General features: G+C 37.4%; 1 protein-coding gene across 4 annotated transcripts in view; it reads right to left on the reverse strand.

Moving 5' to 3' along the window:
* Positions 1–1,848: 1,848 nt before the first annotated feature.
* Positions 1,849–17,586, reverse strand: part of SLC45A4 (solute carrier family 45 member 4) — a 126,398-nt gene continuing 110,660 nt past the window's right edge. For all 4 annotated transcript variants that reach the window (XM_074202768.1, XM_074202766.1, XM_074202769.1 and 1 more), the window contains 4 exons: positions 15,827–16,899; positions 12,100–12,199; positions 9,747–9,958; positions 1,849–5,852 (listed from right to left, as the gene is read on the reverse strand). In XM_074202768.1, the coding sequence (XP_074058869.1) occupies positions 5,493–5,852; positions 9,747–9,958; positions 12,100–12,199; positions 15,827–16,899 (1,745 nt within the window). In that variant the 3' untranslated portion in view covers positions 1,849–5,492. The remainder of the gene's footprint in view (positions 5,853–9,746; positions 9,959–12,099; positions 12,200–15,826; positions 16,900–17,586) is intronic.

A 17,586-nucleotide genomic window follows, 5' to 3' on the forward strand; every position in this document is an offset into this window, starting at 1 on the left:
TCCTATGCCCCAGGGAAGACAAAATAAAACAAAAATCTGTCATCAGTTGGAGAAGCTTCCCAAATATCATTTGGGAAATTCGGCTGGCACAAAGAAAACAGAGATGACATTCTCTTGGCTAGTAGCTCTCTCTGGCCACGTGAATGAGTCTTGAACTTTGAGTGCCTGAATAAGCCAATACAGCACTAACAACCTTATTCATAAGCCATAAATGAAGAATTCAATCTAAGTTTTAAGGCCAAGGAGAAAAATAGCAAGGACGGCTTCTTACTAGCTGTTTCTCTGATACATTGGAAAAATCTGACTTTTGCACTAAGCAAACATCAGAAGTAAAGAAAATTTAGGTAACAAAATGTATTTTTTTAACATATGATTTTGGACTGTCTACATTTGGGAGTACCAGGGACAATTAGCACTGCTAGTGCCCTAACACTAATGGAGTAAGAAAAGACTGTTTTTGAGGAAAGCTTCCCAATAACATTCTACCTCACCCCTTGCTAAAATATTGTACTTCATCAGAAGGAAGTACTATTGTCCCAATGTAACATGGAAATCACATATACTCTGGCCAGCTCACTTTCAGGAGGAGAACCCCTTAGCAGATATAATTTACAAACTTACAGTTTGGTGGATCAAATACAGACAGAAAATAGAGAGGGTATCTTTCAAAACTTAGTAATTTGGTATTTTTTTTCACAAATTCACACACACACATACACAAAACACACACACACACACACACACACACACACACAAAATCAATCAATTTCCAGGGATCTGTCTCATGCAACATTTGGTGCTTGAAATTTTCACCTGTTTGGTTGGCTACCAAGAAACCTGTCATCAAGAGACTTTCAAAGTTAAAGATTCTGTGAATTTGAAATTCCCTTTGCTGCCCTTTAATCTCTATATTTTGCACATAAAGAGACTAGTCCCTACTCAGCCTGAGGAAAAAAAGATGGAAAACAGTAAGATCTTTTTTTCATACGTGAGTAAATATGTGGAGAGAACTATTTGAGAATACTTGGTCCTAACAAGAGCCAAACCTTTTATCCTTTAAAAAGAAGGATCTGCTATAAACAACCAACCATATCTTAAAGCAAAAGAAATAGGTATAGAGGGGAAATGTCCTAATTAAATTGTATGTCATTTTTCCAATTAACAAGGACAACTGGGGCAAACTAAAACGAATTTTTATAAGAATACCTTTTAACTGTGCTACAAACAGAAGTAACTAAGCCTGATGTCAGGAGTGATTCAAACCAAGATGAAAACCTCTCAAGGCTGATATCAAGTATTTGTTAGCTGAACTGGTCATAAAATTGCACCTAAAAAGGCAAACACAAAATACTGCTGCAGAGCAAATTCAGAAGACTTTTTTCCCCCATTTCAGCTAAAATACTCCAGTCCTTCAGGTGGTCAGACTTTGAAAATGACTCTTTGGAAAGAAGATGACAAATCAAGAGCTAGCAAGGTCCAAAGACTTCAAACTTATGACTCTAAGGGATATTTCAATCCCTTTTTTTCTTATCTCTTTCCATTACCAGATAAGAAGCTTTCTAGGACAAATTTTGTAAAAAAAAAAAAATTCTTATCTGGAGCTCATCTATATAAGATAGGGTGAAGAAAAGGTCTTAATCCCTAAAATCTAACAAATGCTAACCTAGTATGGAAACGAGTACTTCTGATGGCCAAGCAATTGAAAGAAATAGGTCAGAGAAATTTCCAATCTATTGGCTAAAATCATTTTTTTTTTCTGGACACCCTGCTAAACTACTCCTAAATGGGTGTGTTCTTCAGCCACCAGAGTCTCCAGCCCTGAGTATACCTAGTGAGTCAATCTTTATATGTCTTCATAAAACATTAGGCCAGATGCTGGCTAAACCAAGTATTTTACCCAGTGAACAGTACAGAGGGCTTATGTTAAGCTACTCGAACCTTTCAAAAAGTATAGGAACAGTCAAATCAGATTTGCTGATACGGAAATAATATCTCTTCTTCTAAGTTAATAGTATACAAAGATATTTTTAAAGGAAGGAAAAATCACCCCTATCATGAAACCACTAATGCTCAAATCTACTACAGTACATAGTTTATCTTAAGTGTAATTTTAGGATATATATGTATATATGAAAAAATGCTAATCTCCTTCTTTTCATCTCTTTTTAAGACACAAGGTGACAACATTTTATAAAATTTAACAGTACAATCTTTTAAGTGATTTGACTAAGGGGCTTGAGAATAGAAGGGGAACCAAGGAAATGTTGGTTAATGTGTCTGTCTCCTGGAAGCTAAGCTGCAGAGTTTGAACAGTTAATCATAATCTTTTTGAGCTCAAACTGCAAGGCATTTCCCCCCCTTGTTTTTGATGTAGAAACTAGTTAGCCTACATAGTACTAAATACTTTGGTTGCAAAACATCTGAAAAAGTTTTAGCTTAAAAGTTCTACCAAAGTGTGCAGCAATTTCCTTCTGCCCATGCTACCAAAAAAAAAAAAAAAAAAAAAGAAAAAACTGAACATACTGACAGTGCCGAAGTGCCAAAAGGCACATTTTGAAAACTTTTTCATGACTATTCTTCTGTAAAAAGATGTTACTCAAAATACAAATTACTTTTACAAGACTTTAAAATTTGAACATGCCAGTTTTAGGTCTTTGTTCTATTTAAAAGACCACAGTCTAGGTGAAGGCTTGAATGCCAAAGGACAAGACATGGATAAAAGGTGGCCACCATCCTCTAGGAAACAGCCTTATGGATACTATCTGTTGGCAAGAAACAAAATTGAAAGGTAGAATTTCTGGAACCAGTCTCCCTGTTTGTGAACTAATAATGTCCATCCTTGGTATTTCTTAAAGTTACCTGCCACATCAAGCTTCATATTTATAACCAGCAACATGACAATCTACAGGCATCGGGGCTCTGGAAGGCAAAAGATTCATCTAATTTATTAAAGAAACCTGAAGATGTGCTAAAAATAGAGACACACACTATTTGTGTTCTCAGTCTAATCTCCCTCCTCTAGTTTCTGAATTTTTCAAAGGGCAACATCTGCAAGTAGATCAACACGCCTTTAGCCACCTGACCATGGTCCTCCAAACCAAGATTCCAAAGTCTCCATACAGTATTTTCAAGTTGTAAAGTGATATTCAGTGAGTTGTGAATCACAACTTGCCTATGGCATCAAGTCTAGTGAGGAAACCCCCATAGTCTCCCTGTCTACAGCACCTGTTCCAGTGAAAGGAAGGTGATAGAAAAATCTGCTCCTTGAAGAGAAGCAAGGGGACTTCAAACAAATTCCATGGTTTTAAACAAAGTTGTAAATGCCTTCAGTAGTATTGTTGGTTTTTTGTCTGAACAAAAAAAAATTCACATAATATACAGTTCTAAATAAAAAAAAAAATTTAGATAACAGTCAAGCAACGTTTGAGACTTGGAAAAAAGTCCTGTGCAATTTGGTGTCCTTGTGAGCTAGGAAATTCCAGCAACTTAACAAAGCACATTTGTTTCTGGTGGGAGTCTAACTTAAACAGACATTGACTAAGAAAGTGATTAGGAACAAAACAAACAGAAGAAACAACTTCCCATCAGCAACTTGTACAGACACTGGCAAGAATGTAGAGTAGATCAGTACATTAAAACATATTTATTCTCTTATATACACTGAAAATTCAAGTAATTTATTTTAAAAACTTCTTAGTTTTATAGTGAAATATATATTTGCTTTTGAATGATCATATTGCAGCATGATTCACATGCATCTTAAAAGTACTTTATTTTAAAAACAACCACTTTGAGGCAGCAGTACCACAATTGTCTCAATTGATCAATTTAACCTGCAGTAGCTCCCCGGCTCTCTTCTTCCCTGAAATCCATATGCTTGCTCATAGTTGCCACTGCTAGCAAGAAATAGCAGGAGCTTCTTGGTTGACAGAGAAACTGTGGTTGGAGATTAGTTCCCAAATAGCAGCTGCATTTTCTACTTTACTACCCCCCCCATCTGAGTTTTGCTTGTTTATGAAAACTGGAAATACTAAAAGTTCTTGTAAATGTAGAAAACAGAGCAGTCTTTCCTTTTGTTCTGGAGGGGAAAAAACCAAATCCATCAGTTTGCCTAAGGAAGTCCCAATTCCAGGAATCCAAAGCTGAGAGGTTGGCAGAGACTGCAGACCTGCAGCAGGTGTGCCCACCCACCCACCTAGCAGCAGGCAAGGCACACATGCTCACTGATCTCCATTTCTTCTTCTTTTCCCCCATAAAGGCCTAAGGCCACCTTAGACATGGATTCTGTTATCACCAGACAATTCCATGCAAATCAGAGGTAGGCCTTCATGCTGATGGTGCTAGGCCTTCAACCCAGCTTGCATGATTTCCCCAACAAAAGGTTCAAGATGATAAAAAGTGCAATTAAAAAAATAAAAATCCCCACCCTCCCTTCCCCAGAGGGCTGTCACCCTGTGAAGCTGGCTTATAATAGGAGAACACCTTCTGCCCCTTCATGGTTGCTTCAGAGATGATCAGCATCAGGTGCCACAAAAACGACAAATCCCTCACAACAAACACAAGAGCGCATACATCCAGACATAGACACACAATGCAGTACATTCGCCAGTTCAAATAAAGGGTCTTCTCTTAATGTCATATCACAGCATGTTCCGATGATGAATTAAAAAACAAACTGTCCTTGTCAAGTGGGCATTTCCAACACAAGATCACTTCTGGGCTGTGCCTCCCACCTTTGGTATGTTTCCCTACCCTATCTCCCACCCTCAACCCCCATCCCCTGGGCCTAGATCAGTCAGTCTTGAGGAAAATGTCCAATGAATTTTTTTAAAAAAAGAAAACCAAACTTTTGTGTTGGTTTTTTCCTAAAAAGTAATTGCAAAGAATAATAGTTGCACCAAAAATAATACGATGAAATTTGACCAAATAACTATAGCTGTCAGACTGATAGTTGTCTGTGGAAAAAATTTCTGATAAAAGTGTCTATTCAAGTTAAACTAGCATTATCTGAGGGATTCAGATGACATCTCATAAAAGTTGTCAAAATAGCTTTCTGTTTGAAATAACAATCTAAAAAAGGCAAAATATCTCTTAATTTTTCTAAATTGCTTATTGTCTATACAGCAACATGTTAAAAACATGCAGAGCAGTATACCTGCAGATTCTGAGTAATAGTTAGAATCAAAAGATCTTATTCTGAATTTTAAAAAACAGGTATTCATAAATGATGTGAAGTTTTTGTTTTTTCTTTCTATTTTTTTAAAATGGAGAAAGCAATCAGTTTTAAAACTTTTGCCTACTGGTTCAAACTTAACCTATGTCTAATGAATTTTGAGTACATTTTTGCACAAAATCTTATTTATGCCATAATTCAGGCAATAGCAATTACAGAACATTCAGAAACTTCTCCCTCCCCACCCCTCTCCCTATAAGACCATCTCCACACTCAGCCCAGTTCCTGTTTGGAATGTGTATGAATCAGAAGGGCAGATTCAGATGACTGACTCGCTCTCTCCTGACACATGGGACCCCTCTTTCCGAATGAGCTTTAGAACAGTTGGTTTCTCCTCAGTGTTGCCGCTCCCAGTGGTCTGCTGAGCAGACAGTCCCTTGTGCTCTTCCTTGGATTCTTCACAGACATCAGGGTAAATCACCAGGAATGTTGCCGACAAAAAGCCCAAGAATGATCCCACAGATGCCACCATAGGAATCACGCGGACTGTCCCCACTGCATCCACCACTCCACCAAGGGCAGAGGCTACAAGGATTTGGGAAATATAAACCTGGCAGGAAAGGATTGCACAGTCAATGCCAAAGCCACGCCGTGAGTTTCCAGGGCTGTGTTGTACATACTGCAAGAAGAAAAAGATGGGGATAGATGAGATTTGGAAGGACTTTCATCCATCAAGCAAACATTTATCAAGTATCTCTAATTAGACAAAGTCCAGTGCTAGAAATAGAACAGATAGGACACTTACCCTGCTGTAATGAAGCTCACACAGAAATAGCCATGCTACTACCCTGCTGTAATGAAGCTCACACAGAAATAGCCATGCTACAATGAAGGAGGAAATCATGGAGGAGAAGAGCTGTGAGAAATATGAGGATTAAGAGATCCCTTTTTATCCTAAAGGATGATGAACATAGCAACAGGCATAAAATGAAAAGAAAATTCAGTCCAGATGGAACAAAGTAAAAGGGAATATCTCAGGGCATATGAATTCTCTCTTTAAAGGTGCTCAGCTGAAAGTTGAACAAATCTTTGCTGGGTCTAAGTTAGAATATACAGCTTTTGAGATTGGGGGTGGGATCAACTAGTAGGCCAGAACTTTGCTTACAAAGGAAAACAGTCTACAATAGATAAGGGATCAGGAATTTGTATTGTATTTGGTAGGCAAAGGCTATTTGAATAGCTAAAGTAATGAGTCCAGAGTAATGTCTTAGAACTATTATTCAGGTAGTTGTGAAATGGATAGTAAAGAGAAAGTAAAGACTAGCAGAGGTAGGGAGATCAGTGAGGACATTATTAAAATGCATCAAGAAACCCATGTACTGGAGAGGGAAAGCATCATAAAGAGCATTTGGATCAACACCAATGGAAGGAGAAACAGAAGTAATTTTATAACTAGAGTATTCTCTAGTATTAGTATGTTCTAGAGTACAGAAACTCTGGTACTATACAGAGTACAGGAACCATGTAAATAGACAAGAAACAGGTCAGGAATCTGGGAAAAAAGGCAAGATAACAGTAGTTTTGGAGATGACTTCAATTACACAGATATCTAAGGAAGTCTCTTCTCTGGAAAGCAGAGCATTTAATAACCTGACTTGTCTTGATGATAATTTAAAAGGTGGCGGAACCAAAAGGGAAATTTTATTTTTGGATCCAAATATCATTTATATAATAAAGAATTCATTGCCAGGGAGAAAAGTCCTCATGACTACTAGGTGTGTGTGTGTGTGTGTGTGTGTGTGTGTGTGTGTATATATATATATATATATATATATATATTTTTTTTTTTTTAGGTTTTTGCAAGGCAATGGGGTTAAGTGTCTTGCCCAAGGCCACACAGCTAGGTAATTATTAAGTGTCTGAGACTGGATTTGAACCCAGGTACTCCTGACTCCAGGGCTGGTGCTTTATCCACTGCACCACCTAGCCATCCCAGACTGCTAAGTATTTATAAAAGAAAGTCAGGCATCATTGGATGTGCCCTCTTAGGTTTTAGAACAACAGATTTCAAAGAATTGAAAGGTAGAATATAAAGTGGATAGGGGAAGTCAGCTAAGAGGGATGGAAAACTCTCTGGAATGAACTTTTGAACATATAGAATGAAATAATTCCAGGGAGGCTGAAAATTGAGATTTGCCTGATGTGAATGCACAGAAACCTCTCCATCAATAAATTGTATCTTTAAAATTTATGTACAGAAATTCAAGCAAAAGAGGATAACAGAGGATGAATACACAAACATGGCAGGGATGTCAGGGCACAAAAGAAAAGCAAGGAAAACAAAAAGGGCCATTTCAGCAATATTGGGAGAAGCAGGGAAACACAAGAGAAAAAGATCCTGAACTCTGGGCAACCTAGAAGACTAGTGAGGAGAAGCAGAAGGCATAACACCTTAATTCTTTTTTTGTTACTTCTTTTTTTAAAACTCGAAACAAGATCAATCACCTCTGGTTAGGAAAGAACAGAATAAAAATGGCTAAAGGAAAGTTGTTATCTAAGATTCAAAGGCATAGTAAGAAAATCCTTAGCACTCCTTCAAAAGGTCAAGCCAGCTGGCCCAGAAGAGAACTACATGTTCAGGTGCTGAAACCATAGTCAAATGATATATGAAAGATCTTGGAGAATGGAGAGAGGAATCACAGAATTAAAAGCAAATGTTTAGAAGAATAAATGTACATAGGGGATCTAGAATTTAATTTTCTAAGTACAAAATGGGAAAAACATGATTAAACATAAGTCTGTCTGAAAAGTGACTAGATAAATTATCCACAATAAGGATTTGTTTAGAGAAATGGTTAGACCAGATGGTCATTGAGACCTCTTCCAACTCTAAAACTGTTATTTTGATTAGGTATGGAGAATGAAAGAACAAAAGAATGATTTCTAGGTAATGAACCCAAGTGTCAGGAAAAATTATACTGTCAGTCACAGAATTAAGACCATTTAAGGGAGACTGGCAAGTTCTGGAATGATATATTGTTTGATTGATTGTTCATGATTGCTAGATAATATTTTAGTAAGCAATTTGATATCGAGGACTGGGACTATAAGGAAAATTTGAGGGTAGAGAGATATAGATTTGGCAGTCATTTGCATGAGATACCTGAAGCACTGGGAATTGATAAGATCACCAATGAAGAAGAAGAGGGCCAAAGACAGAACTTTAGGGAATACTCTTGTGGAAGGGATAGGGAGAGGATAAAAAGTCAATAAAAGATAAGGAAAGGAGACATGTGGGAGGAGAAGTGAGAGAGAGGTCAGACAAGAGATCATCAACAAAGACAGTTCTATTCTGATCGGGTCTAGTGGCAAATACTGAAGAGAGTTAAGCCCAGCAAAACCACTACTAGGTCTGAATCTCAGAGAGATTAAATAATAAGGAAAGGGACCTTTATTGTACAAAAATATTTGTAGCATTTCTTTCTGTAGTGGAAAGGAAGTGGAAATTAAAGGGATGCCCATTAATTGCAGAATGATTGAGAAAACTGTGGTAAATGATTGTGTTGGATGTTCAACAGAAATGATGAACAGGATGGTTTCAGAAAACTGGGAATGCATATGAACTGATGCAAAGTGAAAAACCAGAAGAACACTGTACACAGTTAACAGAAATGTTGTAAATGATGATCAACTAGGAAAGATCACTCTAATCAATTCCAAGGGACTCCTGATAATAAATGCTATCTACATCCAAAGAGAAAAATGATGAACTCTGAGAACAGACTGAAGTATGCATTTTTCACTTACTTTACCTTGCATTGTCTTCATTCTTTCTGGTAACAAGGTTAATATGGAAATGTTTTGCATGACTTCACATGTGTAATTGCTATCGTATTGCTTCACATGTGTGAAGCAATTGAGAGACAGGAGGAAGAGAATTTAAAATGGGTAATAAGAAGTGGAGAAAATGAACAGAGAATCTGAGATCTAGAGAAAGTATAAAGTGAGACTATTGTTTGAAAGTTTAGAAGTCTTACATGAAATTGGAAAAAAAGATGCTATTAATGAAAAAAAAAAGTTTAGAAGCCAAAGGAAAGTTTGGAAAGACAGAGTGATGACTTGAGGGAATGGCTGAGTCAAGGAAAGGTTTGTAAGTATGCTCGTTTCAGGATAAAGGATAAGGGAAACCTGAGCATGTTTATAGGATGTGAAGAAGAAGCTGGGAGAGGGGGAATACTGAAGATAAAATGAGAAAGAAAATGATTGATGGAACAAATACATAAAGGAACGGAAACAAGATAAGTGTACACAAGGGGCTAGTTCTGGTAGCTGGTTTAAGTCTTTGCTATGCTACAATTACTGACATATTCCTGAGCAAGGAAAAAAACTGAACTAAACGATCCTTTTTCATCCCCAACATTAGAATTCCAAACTTATTTTAGAACTAAGACCAATGGAAACAATCTGTTTTCAGTTCAAAAAATCCTGGTAGTTATGGAAATCTATCTAGAGCACATGGTTCAAAAATAAAGACACGTACTATTTAATAATCTTGAGTAGTCTTTGCACGCACCTCTTTAATCTCATGATATTGTCCTAAGAGTACATAGGGACAGTAGGATATGCTCATTGAGACGATGCCCATAGTGCTGATCATTATCATAGCGATGTAGATGTTGGAGAAAATGGCCATCACTGCAGTACCAATCGAAAAACCCAGGGTTCCTAGGATGTAAATCACCCTTATACTAAGTTCATAGTTGTCCAAATACTTCTGTAACAGGGCTGAAAAGAATACAAAAAGCTACATTCAAAATTCCAGTGAACAAGACTGAATACCACATTCAATTACTGACTCTTTTGGTCCCCCTATTCTCAAGGATTTTTCTAATATAGCTAAAAAAACACTGATGAAAAGTTTTACAATGAGGCTACCTTTTTAAAGACAATTAGTTTTATCAAATATATTTGATACTACACTGGGAAAACTCTCACTCTCAAAGCTCCGGACCTCTGTTATGATGATTCTCCTCATTCTCAAGACCAGGCCGATAGGGACACACTAAAAGACACATTTCTGTCCAAATGCCTACTTGACATGAACAATGCCATCTCCTATTATCAGCTCAAGCTCCCTAGCCTTAAAGTTGAACCCACATCTAGAGTCAGCATTCATTACTGACTAAAAACCATTTCAGTCAGTGGGGCACCATGCTCAATCAAGCTTTAAATCCTGAATCATCTTGGACCTGGAGTGTTGACCTTGGAGTCAGGTGGACAAGAGTTCAAATCCACCTTCAAGACATTTACTATGTGACTTTGGCAAGTCACTTAACCCTGACTATCTCACATCCAGGAGCATCTCCAGTTGTCCTGATTTATATCTAGCCACTGGACCCAGATGACTCTGGAGAAGAAAGTGAGACTGGTGATTTAGCATATCATATCCAATTCATGTGCTTGTCATGGCATCACCTCCTTGACGTTGTGGTCTTCGAGGATGAAGAACAAACATGATCATCATTATGTTGTGAGGTCTATCCTACCCAGCCCTTTCCTCCCCCTTCCCATTGCCATTATCTGAATAAAAAGTGTTAATGCCTAAGGATTACTGCAGCAGTCTAACTGGTTTCTCTACTTTTATATAACCCCCCCTCCATACAAATGACAATGGAATAATATTGTTGACATACCATCATCATGTTTCAGAATATAATGCAAACTTTTAATTTTAGCCAAGCCTATCTACAAGTTTTCAATTCTCATCTTTTCCTACTCCCCTATGACTGACTGCTTCTGGTATACCTGTTTAGATATACCAGACAATTCACTAGTCCCAAATGTCTTTTTGCCTCCTCTCTACCTACAGACATACTGCTCACTCCACACCACAGTAAGTTATACTCTGTGGGTCCTTAGGTACTTATCTAATTAGCTTTCCTTCAAGGTCCAACCCTGGACCTGCCTCCTCCTTGATGTTCTCTTATCACTCTAGCCATAATAGTTACATATTGTCCTGGGAAACAACTTCTTTCTTTTTTTTTTCCTTTAACTTTTCAGTTTATCTCCCCAAGTACCATATATAGTAAACTCCTTTTTTTTTTCTTAAAAGGTTTTTGCAAGGCAAATGGGGTTAAGTGGCTTGCCCAAGGCCACACAGCTAGGTAATTATTAAGTGTCTGAGACCGGATTTGAACCCAGGTACTCCTGACTCCAAGGCTGGTGCTTTATCCACTGTCACCTAGCCGCCCCCACAATAGCAAACTCCTTGAAGAGAGGGACTAAGTCATTCTTTGTCTTATCTGTAGCACCTAGGACAACCTAGGCACTCATCAAAATAATGCTACTTTTCTGGAATTCAGTACTTAAACCACCTTAGTTCCATTTCTATGGTCTTTCCTAAAGTGATGCAGATCACAAGATCTCAGAGTAAGTAAATCTTCGTGCATTTGAGGTTGAGTGCCTCCTTTCTTTTCCTTCACTTCCTAAAATTATTTGGTGCTCAACCTAGTAATAAAGGTTTGCCCAACTTTAGTCACACTAGTCCATGGATGACATGACATCACTATGCCCATATTCTTGGTAGATCTGTCAGAACTTGAAATTTGTTGGTCTAACCATCAAAAAGTCCACTGTCTTTGTACCATGATAAAGGGATTGGAGGAGGGATTTTAGTGGGAGACTCAGTTAAGTATTTGGTGGAATAACAAAGACTAAATATAAAATACCCAATATACAGTTTTAAGAAGACATAAATGCTTACCAACAAGATTGAATTCTATTTGCTATTATAGATGTTCATAGTATTCTTAGGGGAGTGTGTTCTGCTTCCTGTTTCCAATTACCTGAGTGTTAAGTCAGTTAAGTCAATAAATGTATTTTGCTACATTGTGTCACATATGATCCACTGCAACTGCCACACTTACCTGAGCAAATAGCAGCAGTAGTCGCATAGATGACTAGTCCCCAACAACCCATCTTCACACCTGCATTATATGCATGCCAAGCAGTAGAATTTGAAGGTGCCTATTACAAAGATTTGTAGTTTAATAATGTGGAACTCCAGTATTATTTTGCTTTAAAGTACAGTCTAAGTTTTAACATTACATTTCAACACTAACATTACATTTGAAAAGAAATAGTGATGGTGATAATCTAATCACTAGTTAGCAAGGATTTTATAGTTTTCAAAGTATTTTAATATGCCCTATCTCAAATCATTTGAAGAATTTTCTTATGAAGCAGGCAAAAATAGGATTATTCTTTTCATTATGCAGTTGAGAAAATGGGCCAGACAGGCTGAGTTTTTTGTCTAAAATGATAAGACAAATCAGTGGCTCTAAGATTCAAATGTCTACATTTTAATGCTATATTTGCTGCTCAAGCATTCCTTGAGCTCAGTATTTTTTTTTTATGAATCTTAATAGTTGGGGAAAAATTCTAGAGATCATGCAGTTCAACTCTCTTACTTCACCCTTGAAGAAACAGAAACTCAAATCATGTAGTTGCATACTCACATTATTTATCTCCTAGTTTAATTCTCCCTGATTTCTCTCCAAAAAAATAAAGTTCTTGGGCAGCTAGGTGGTGCAGTAGATAAAGCACCAGCCCTGGAGTCAGGAGTACCTGGGTTCAAATCCGACCTCAGACACTTAATAATTACCTAGTTGTGTGGCCTTGGGCAAACCATTAACCCCATTTGCCTTACAAAAACGTAAAAAACAAAACAAAACAAAAAACAAAAAAACCAAAGTCCTGAAATTTGCTAAATCCAGAATGAAAAAATCAACAATCAAAAAAAAATTTTTTTCTAATCTTTTAAAAACCAAAAAGGTACTGACACACTTCCTTACTGTTCAGAACACCACAATTTTGGTTAGCAAGAAAGGTTAGAATTTTTTCAAGACTGTAGGAAAAGATCTTGTCAGGTAACCCAGACCAGCAGCCCTGTTGTTAAAACATCAGAACTATCAATCTGGGATCTACAGGTACCATTTTAAAAGACCTTCCCCCTCTAGAAGTATTAAAAAGGCTGAATGGTATTAAAAACAAATATAGTCCCTAACATTTCAGAAGTCTTGTTTGTACTAAAAGTCTCTTTTGGGGCAGCTAGGTGGCGCAGTGGATAAAGCACCGGCCATGGAGTCAGGAGTACCTAATTACCTAGCTGTGTGGCCTTGGGCAAGCCACTTATCCCATTTGCCTTGCAGAAACCTAAAAAAAAAAGTCTCTTTGATTTTTAGTGAATTCCTGGTATTTCTTTGTAAAGTTTTGTAATTATCACTGATGTTTGCTTTGAAGTGAGTTATGAAGGAGAAACAACATGAAATATATGAGGGAAGTATGAGAAAGGGATCTGGAAGCACAGAGAATTTTTAAAGTATGTACTATTAAAAATAGATGTTTACCCTCCTTTTTAAAACTAAGTTGCTGATAATTCTGATAACTATAAAGATAACTGCTCCCTACCCTAGAAGTAACTAGATAGCACTGTGTCACAGTGTAGAATGTTGGGCCTGGAGTCAGTTCAAATTCAGCCTTAAACATATACTAACTAGAGCAACCTTGGGCAAGTCATTTAACTTCTCAGTATCTTAAACTGTGAAACGGAGATAATGGTAGTACATGTGTCTCAAGATATTCTGAGGATCCAATGAGATATATTTAAAGTGCTTTACAAATGAAGGCTCTTATTGTAAGCAGTAAAACTTTCTGTGTGAGACAAAACCTCTAGAGACTTTAGATTGATTAGAACAGGTCATCTCACTGTGATCTAAAAGTGTTTGTTGCACAATCCATCAATTAAAAAAAATGTAATTACTAGGCCAAAGTTGGAGAGTTAATATGGGAAAACCTCCCACCTATTAGACCATGGTGTCTGGTTACCTTCTTGAGTAATGAGAACTTATAAATTGGCTAGAAGATTGTTTTTTTGACCTGTACATGGGAATAAGCAGAAGTGAAAAATTTTTTTTAGTCTATAACTTTCCAACTAAGACCTAATACAGGTACCTTCTACATCTCTTCTTTTTTTAGAATTTTGCAAGGCAAATGGGGTTAAGTGGCTTGCCCAAGGCCACACAGCTAGGTAACTATTAAAAGTGTTTGAGGCCACATTTGAACCCAGGTACTCCTGACTCCAGGGCTGGTGCTCTATCCACTGTGCCACCTAGCCACCCCCACATCCCTTATTAAGAGTAAATCACTCTTGCATCCTATTAACTGATAGCACTCAATGTGCCTAGACCACTTCTTAAGAATCTCGTTCTTCTATCCTCTCCTCAAAGCTGAGAAGACACTAGTTTCCTACAAAATTTCTGGGAAGTCTACAAAAGTAAAACAAGCAGCTTATGCCCTACCATCAGGACCTTTTTAAACACACGAAGTGATTTTTTCTAATTCAGAATGTTGTTCTTATGAAATATATCCTTGTGATCATTTCTTAATGATGAATGGATGCTTTCCTCGTAGGAGAGCAGATAAAAGTTGTCTACCCATAGTGAAGGAAGCACTTAGTTGACAGAACAAATTGTAAACGAATTGTTTGACTTGGCAGATTCAATAGCATCATAGTGCTCAAAACACCTTTAGTCCAAATGGACAGTAAAAAAAAATACAGGGCTTAAAATAACTAATTAAGTTAAATATGCTGTCTCTAACAATATCGTTTTGTGCTGCCAGACTTTCATAAGCTGTCTTTGTTCAGCTTTCAAGCCACCTTTCCCAGATTGCTTCAAGGGTCCACCCTAATTAAATTAAAAGGAAAGCTATTATTGGACCCCAGGAAAAAGAGACCCTATCAAATTATCCTGATTATGCAAATTATTGTGCCCTGGTATATGTGAGGCTGGGCTGCTGAAAAATTCAAATGAAAAATTTTGTCTCAAATCTCTCTTCTCCTGCTTAATGCCAATTCTCAGGACTGTGAATGTAGGGGGAATGTATCTTTGAAGTACTGTCTGACTCTTTATCAAAGCTGGTTATATTTCTAATCCCTGACATAGTTCCTTTATATCTCTATAATTATGACATAACAACAACCTCAGCCTTCTGATGAGTCTTTCTAAAGTTTGTCAAACTGGACTTTGAATGACAGAGCCAGGTCCATACATGAATTTTTTCCCTTAGAAGACCTGTCAAACCTTATGTTCCTAATAGAATTCAAGAACCTAAGTCATTCATGGAGGAAAAGACTATGGTTCTTTTTAAATATGGGATGTTCCAAAAATCTTAGCATAATTCAAACTTACCCAAGTTATTTTGACATCCATTTATTAGAAGATGATTATAAATATTTGAAAAATGCTCTATTTCAATATAATCTGTTTCACTTTATAAAAATCTAATGAATTTTATTATAATCCATTTAAAAAACATCAATCTGAGAAACAATTCTTAGACTTCACAAGACTTTTGTTTTTAAATTTTTGTAAGTCTACGGGGTTAAGTGGCTAAGTGTCTGAGGCCAGATTTGAACTCAGGTACTCCTGACTCCAGGGCCAGTGCTCTATCCACTGCACCACCTAGCCACCCCAGACTTCACAAGACTTCTAAAGGGGATCAGCACACAAAAAAACTTAAGAACTGTTGTAGCAGGTTAATAATTTGAAAAGTATCTCAGACTCAAATACATAAATGATTCTGTTACCTCACCTTAGGGTCACCTTCAAAGATAACTTGGCCCATAAAATCTGTATAAAACACTGCTTCAGCAATGATTGAAAACCAGGTCACAAGGTGACACAGGCAAAGCCTTTTTAGCTCCTTGGGCATTTTCAACATGGACAGCCATAGTAGTTTGACTGTGGTCTCAGTTTCCCCTTCTTCACTCTCTGAGTCACCACTAGAGTTGGTTGTACCACTCTGGTTCCTTTGTCTGCACCGCTGACGATGTCTCTTCTGTATATCATAGATATCATTCATGCTGCGGGATGACTTAATCAGCACAATGGCATTAGCTCGTCGGAAACGGTAACGGTGTGATCCTACTTTGCCATAATATGAAAAGGTGCAAGATGCCTGGCGATAGAACATGTGCCTTCTCCTCCGAATGGAGCCTGAAGTGTTTGATGTCTTCAAGACTATTTTAGAGTTTCCATTGTTGAGATCTTTTGGTGGGGAGCCATTGCCATTTGGGACTTTGGCTTCATTCAAGTGATTATCAAGCAACATATCATCTTCTTTTTCTTTTTCCCTGAGGAGAGTGGACAAACGGCTCCGTTTGCATTTCATAAACTCCTGGCTGGTGCTTCGGGGAGTGTTAGGGATTGAAGTGTCCTGAAAAATGGAGGGTTCAATGTCATGAAGGAAAAGTAGCTCTGGCTCAATTTCCAAAGTTGCATCAGGCATGTGAAGTACAGAGTCACTTTTACTTCTTACAATATCCACATCGAGATAGTCCAGACTGAGCTCATGCTCAGACTGTACTTCATCAGCAAACATAGAAACTCCATATGGCTCTCCCTCATTAATTACATTCAAGCGGCTGAGGCGGGGGAGGCTGCTACTGAATTTGCCACTGGAGAGGGTGTCTGCTTCTTCAATTCGCTCTTGCTGAGGGCAATATTGCTCTTCTTCTATGCTAAAAAGGTGAAGAGCTACAGACACTGTGAAAATGACAGCTGCAAAGAAGAAGAGGACTTGATACTGGGTTTTAAACCAGTCACCCAAGAAGGTCTGTGTCCAATCCAATCCTCCCAGCACATAGCCAGTTGCTCCTCCAAGACCTGAGGAAAAAAAAAAAAGAATGACATCAAGGTTGAAATTTCTATGAGCTTGAGAGGAGAATTCATGTGCAGGTCTCTGAAAATGTAAGGAAAATTCATGGACCTGAGTGGGGAAAAACTAAGTAAGAATCCCAAACATATCTTAAATACAGCCAGCAGGTTTTTATTTTCAGTTATGGTAAAACTTACATAATATAGTAGAAAGAACACTGGCTAATGAATGAGGAAGACCAGATTTGTGTTCTTATCATTTACTAGATTTATGACCATGGACAAATCTAAACTTAAGCTACATTTAATAATGTAAACCAGGGATAATATCTGGACACCATCTAGACTCAAAGAATTGTGGTTAAGAAAATGCTATGTTAAACACAAAGTGCTATAGAAATGGGAGATAGAATCATGATATTATTCCAATGATGATTAGATTGAAGCAAAGTCCTCACAACACCTCAAAACAAATTTGAAAGACAAATTATCTCTGATGGTAGGGAAAATAAACTTTTAATTTAGGTAAATAAGAAATTTCAATTTTTAGCAAATACCTTATCTACCAAACATTAACAAAAATTATAGGCCAATTGTCATGTTTTTTCCAAATCAATTTAGGCCCTAAAGCTTTTTAAAATACAAGTGATACTTAGAACAATGTCTGAAATTAGTTAATGGGATATTTTCAAACTT

This window comes from Macrotis lagotis, chromosome X (genome assembly GCF_037893015.1).
Source record: "Macrotis lagotis isolate mMagLag1 chromosome X, bilby.v1.9.chrom.fasta, whole genome shotgun sequence".
Taxonomy (NCBI): Eukaryota; Metazoa; Chordata; class Mammalia; order Peramelemorphia; family Peramelidae; genus Macrotis; species Macrotis lagotis.